This window comes from Euphorbia lathyris, chromosome 6 (genome assembly GCF_963576675.1).
Source record: "Euphorbia lathyris chromosome 6, ddEupLath1.1, whole genome shotgun sequence".
Lineage (NCBI taxonomy): Eukaryota > Viridiplantae > Streptophyta > Magnoliopsida > Malpighiales > Euphorbiaceae > Euphorbia > Euphorbia lathyris.
The window spans coordinates 43,183,244-43,189,014 of NC_088915.1; the positions used below are offsets into that span (position 1 = coordinate 43,183,244).

A 5,771-nucleotide genomic window follows, 5' to 3' on the forward strand; every position below is an offset into this window, starting at 1 on the left:
TGAAGTATTTCTAAACCTTAACTCCTTATTTACATTGCTTGCTTAAAACAAACTAAAACTGACCAAGTAAAAGAGGTCAAGCTGAGTTGTGCGCTACGAACGAGAAGGTTCAGGAATAGACTCTAAGTGCTATTTCCTGACCTAAGCAACGAAACTGTCCTAGTCACTAGTTGACTAAGCCAGTGTCTTAAAGAAAAGAAATCTGCCCAAATTATTTTAAAAAGGTAAAATAGTTCCTAACCCCCCCCTTGGAACTATATTTGCAACCTTACAAGGGACCAACATATATAACATTCGCTTCCACAACAATCAACAACCTCAGAATAAAAAACTCAAACCAACAATACACATGCCAATTATCATATTACTCAATCATACTTACAATTCGTACCCAAAGCATATGAAACATCAATCCTCTTTAAGATCGTTAACACCATCAATTAATGTATATACAACTGATATCACTCACAGAGTCATTTATACAATTAATCACTTAATTAGCATACATAATAAACAACCACGAGACAAATATATGTCAACTATCACTTACATGCGAATCCAAATAACTTGACTAAAACGCTAAGTCCAATTGTTAACCTTTCACTCCTTCACCACCGCTTATTAAAGAGAAAGAGAAAACTCGAGTTCTTATATAGTTTGGCGGCTTCAAAGCTTCCTCTAGGGTTTTTCTTTTATTTTATGAGAATAAGGAAATATGGAGTTTCCTCTTCTTCTTTTTTGGTAAGGAAAAGAAGGAAAAAACAAAACACCACAACAAGTTAGCTCGAGATTAGCCTAGGAAAGCTAACTCCCACATTATCTTCCGAAAGCAAAGACAAAAGAAAATCAGGGGGAGACGAGAAAATCGAAACGCCCAAAGCCCTCTCATGGCCTTCTGTAGCAAGCCGATTTGCCACCCGATTCTGCTCTCTGTAAACATGTCAGAAGTTGATACTATCGAAAGAGGAGCAAATTCTTCTAATTACTTGACTAAATTCTGGCTCCCTAAGCACATAGCCCTTTTATCAGAAATTAAATTGACTGCTTCGAGATTGTCTGACTCCACGAGTAGCTTCCTAATCCCCAGACCCTTTGCCATCCTAAGCCCGTAAAAGATACCCCAGAGCTCAACAATAAATGAAGAGCCCAAGCCCAGATTATGAGCAAAACCAGACAACCAAGCACCTCCAGCATCTCTTAAAACACCACCGACAGCAATTCTTCCATTCTCTTTACATGACCCATCGGTATTCAACTTCACCATCCCCTCACCAGGTCTATCCCAACCTAACAGATGAACAAATGTCATTTGAATAGAACCTGCTAAGCTATCAACGGTAAAACTCTCAACAATTGATTTAACTTTCCTGAGTTATTATGACGTAAAACTATCTTATATATAGCACGTAAAAGTAACCTACTAAAAATGAGTTATTATCATAATTTCTATTTACGAGTAAAAACAAAGCTACGAAAAAGGAGTTAATACATAATTACTATTTAGTTAATTGAGTAAAAGTAACCTATAAAAAAATGTGTTATTATCATAATTACTACCATTTATTTAATTGTATTTATTATTGAGTCTTCAATTTTTCTTATCGGAATTATTATTTATCTTAATTGTATACAAGAGAATAAAATTTATGTGTGAATAGAATAGAGGGCAAATATAAAATATGATGGATGTAATTTGTTTTTGAATCTGATATGTTTTTATAGAAAATTAGAGTAATTGAATTAGAATGGATAGTATTGAATACATGTGAGATTTGGTTGACATTGGTTATTTCCATGTAAGTCAATATCGTTGTTGATATTAATCCGACTTAGTTAGTTTGAGCACAAAGAATACATTTGTAGCTTAAAAGCACAAGAAAAGGAGAAAACGTTAAGAGAAGCTGAATTATTATTATGAATACGTTTGGCATGACTCTCTGTCTGTCTGTCTTCACCTTCCAGTCTCAACTCATACAAATAAATTTATTTGCCATATATATTAATATTAAAAACAGAAAATAAAAATAAAAAGAAATAAAAAGAAGCGTCTCTCTTTCTCCCTCTGTCCATTGCCTGCCATAAATGATAAGTGGCTGGCTACTCATTTAAAGCATAGCATAGAGAGCCTGGAATTGAAGTGATAAAATGGGTTTCGTAGAGACGGAAGAGGAGATTGAAGAATTGAAGCGCATGATAGTTGCCTGTGTTCATCTTCCTCGGAGAAAAGACCACCATCACCGTCACTTTCAAGCCTCTCGTCTTTCCTCATCGGAATTCGACCTAGGCGATAACCTTGTTTGCGTTACTAGTGGCGCTTCCTTTTTAGGCATCGCCATCGTTAACACCCTCTTGTCCCGTGGTTACTCCGTTCGAATCATCCTACATACTCAAGGTTTCACTTCTTTTCTCTCTAATTTAATTTCATTTATTTACAATTTCCTAATTTATGAAAATGCATATGCAGAGGAAATGGAAAACTTGAGAGACTTTGAGATCAACGGCAGCGTCCAACCAGTAATGGCCAAACTCACTGAAATCGATAACTTAATCGAAGCATTTCAGGGGTGTCGTGCCGTTTTCCATACCGCTGCATTTACCGACCCTGCTGGCCTCTCTGGCTATACTGTGAGCACCTCAATTTATATTAATGTTGTGCGACTCATTCCATCATCTTGTTTTTGTCGGTTTGTTTGCAAGTCCACCTCTTTTTTAGGTACCACGTCCACTTCACTAGTACTCAAATTAGACCAATCCTTCAATCGTGCATCATTTGCAAACCCCTCTTTTTCTTTTTCTTATTTTAATTTCTTTTACAACATCTTTAATCAACCATTCAATTCAATATAATATTTATAACCCTGAATTACTCATCAAATTACCAATTTTTAATTTTTATCTCTTGTAAAAAGTGTCATCTACTATTTTCCTCAACTTTATAGAATTTAATACCATTCTCTCTACTAGTAATGTTTAATAGTGGGGTTATTGAACTTCCATTATCCTTATAATAAAGGGTTGTTAGAGCATCTTTAATATGGTTATTCAAAAGCTTGGTAACCTCTTCTATTTAACTCTTCTCATTTGGTAGAGTTAATAGGTTTTTTTTTTTCTCATCAACCGCTACATACTTACTTAGCCGTTGAGGAGAAATTTTGTTCCCAAAAAGGCTATAGTATATTATAAATTTATCTTTTTGTCAATAATGACCCTTTGGTCCTTTTGTCTAATTTTTTATATATTTTTAACCGTTATATCGAGTAACATGATCATTTTGTATTGTACTATAGCTGTCCTGAAGGCTAAAATATGTTCGGCTAAAAATCTAAAAAATAAACAAAAGGACTAAATGGTTAATATTGACAAAACATAGGGATTTTAATATTGACTAAACAGTGTGTTACGTACAAAGGTGAGGACTAATAAATTATTTACCCTAAATTAATTGAGTGGTTGTTGATGTATCATCTTATCTATGGACCTAGCAAAAGGAAAAATGGAATAGGATCATAGAGGTCTCCCCCTTCCAAAACGGACATGAAAGTTTCCTTTCATCCAGCTTAGTCGATAATAGTTATACAAAATAGAAAGAAAATGGTTCTGGCTTTCAAATTCGATAAATTCCCCAAAAGAGCTACTCCTTACTCAAGTTCCCAATGAGTATCAAGCAAGCTTTCGTTTCGTTAATTCATTATTGTTTTAGATTTTTTTAGAATTTCTAAATTCTTTATTCAATTACTGCTGCCTTATATGAAATGTTTATTCTTGAGTAGTGAATGATGGATTTCCAATGCCTTAGGAGATTTATTGGCATTCCTTAGTTAGGTCCTAAACCATAGGTTTTGATTGGTGAGGTGTTAATAAAATGATAGAAATCCATGGGTGAAGTGGAGGTTAAGGCCTGCGAAAATGTTATAAGGGCATGCTCAAGAACAGCCTCAGTAAGGTCTTGTGTACTTACATCATCACTTGTGTCCTGCATATGGCGAGATGCCACCATTGAAGACTTTTCCCCTGTAATCAACCATGACTCCTGGAGTGATGAATCACTATGTATAGATAAGAAGGTAATTTGCTAAAATATATAACAAACATCCGTTAGCAGCATATTTTCTGCTAATAAATATATATGCAGCTATGGTATGCATTAGGTAAGGTGAAAGCAGAGAAGGCTGCGTGGAGAATAGCAAAAGAGACAGGGTTGAAAATGGCCAGCATTTGTCCAGGCCTCATCACAGGTCCAGACTTCTTCCATAGAAACTCAACTGCAACAATTGCTTATCTAAAAGGTACAATTCAAAAGTCACAAATGCCTTGCATAAATTCATGATGATGATGATGATGATACTCGAAATTATGTTATGAAGGAGCTCAAGAAATGTACAAGGATGGAATCCTAGCAACTGTTGATGTTATGAAACTAGCAGAAGCACATGCTTGTGTGTTTGAGGCCTTGAACAAGACAGCATTCGGTAGGTACATATGCTTTGATCAAGTTATTGAGAGGGAAGATGATGCAGAAAATTTGGCAAAACAAATAGGATTGCCTGCAAGCAAGATATGTGGAGGAGATCCCTACAATTATACTGCACTTCCATTCCACTTATCCAATAAAAAGCTTCTAAATCTAATGTCAACAACACTTGCCAGTTGTGCTAATCAAACCTAGCCAACCACCCTTTTTGCTTTCGTTACTCCAAAACCTATATCTCCCTATTAACACCATCTTCATTCCCACACCAATTTCCCGCCATTATTGATGCAACACCAAATGCCTGCATTATTTATATATACTTTTCTTATTTCGTACTCATACATTATACTTTTAATTGGTTTTGTTATTAAAATCATAATAATCAATATTAAATTTGTATGCAGTTATTTTAATTTAACATGATAAATAACAAAAAACAAATAGAACATGGATTAAAAAATTGACCGAAATAGGTATTTGAAAGATAAAAGTAACTTAGATAATTACATTAATAATACTGACATAGTACAAAATAAAGTTAATAGGCCTACACCCAATCAAAAGAATGAGCTTGCACTGAATTAAGTTAATGGGCTTGAACATATCTAGCAATTAGAAGCTTTGGTATAAAGCTTAACTAACTAGACCCGTAGACTAATGAGTATTTCGAACTTCAAAGGCACATTCCTATTCTCAAGACCAAGCCGTATATTATAGAATGGTGAAAAGGGAAAGGTGCCGGAGCCAATCAATGGTGTTTACATGTGGAAATATATTTAACCTCAGGTATTTTTGTAGATCACTATAAATAGCCTCGAGACAAACGTCACAAGCGACACACATTCATTCTCTCAAACTCATATTGCTTTAAGTTATTGCACTTTTCTTAAAGTATATTACTAACTTAAGCATCAGAGAGGGGATGTCAGACTCTGGCCCCTCCTTAACAGTTTGTTGATTGTTCCAAGTCTTCTCAAATCCAATCATGAGCATTATTCATATTTGAAGACATTTAAGTGGTGCAGTGAGCGTGGAGCGAACTTCGTGCAAATGGCTCATCTTAATAGCTCTGTGGTACAACCATTTCGTCAGCAAACTACTGATATCTCGAGCACTTCGACTACACCTAATCCTAACCTAGTAGATGCTAGTAATAATTCATTGTAGCCTTTGTATGTCTCGCCAGATTTAGATCAAAGAATTGATCTCTGTTTGAGATCTTTGGATCACAAACAACGTCGGTTTATGGATGGTCTCACAAAGCAATTGATATACAATATAGGCTCCATTTAGGAGTCTA

At 35.1% G+C, this 5,771-nt stretch overlaps 1 protein-coding gene across 1 annotated transcript; it reads left to right on the top strand.

Moving 5' to 3' along the window:
- Nucleotides 1-2,025: 2,025 nt before the first annotated feature.
- LOC136233839 (cinnamoyl-CoA reductase-like SNL6) lies at nucleotides 2,026-4,857 on the top strand. The gene is made up of 5 exons (XM_066023531.1): nucleotides 2,026-2,392; nucleotides 2,465-2,625; nucleotides 3,870-4,064; nucleotides 4,133-4,286; nucleotides 4,365-4,857. Exons 1-5 carry the CDS (start codon nucleotides 2,146-2,148, stop codon nucleotides 4,664-4,666), a joined length of 1,059 nt encoding a protein of 352 aa, XP_065879603.1. The 5' UTR covers nucleotides 2,026-2,145; the 3' UTR covers nucleotides 4,667-4,857.
- The last annotated feature ends 914 nt before the right edge of the window (nucleotides 4,858-5,771 follow it).

Coding starts and splice junctions, on each gene's coding strand:
- LOC136233839 (XM_066023531.1), top strand. CDS start 2,146: ATGGGTTTCGTAGAGACGGAAGAGGAGATTGAAGAATTGAAGCGCATG. Junction 2,393..2,464: donor AATCATCCTACATACTCAAG/GTTTCACTTCTT, acceptor ATGCATATGCAG/AGGAAATGGAAAACTTGAGA. Junction 2,626..3,869: donor CTGGCCTCTCTGGCTATACT/GTGAGCACCTCA, acceptor ATAAAATGATAG/AAATCCATGGGTGAAGTGGA.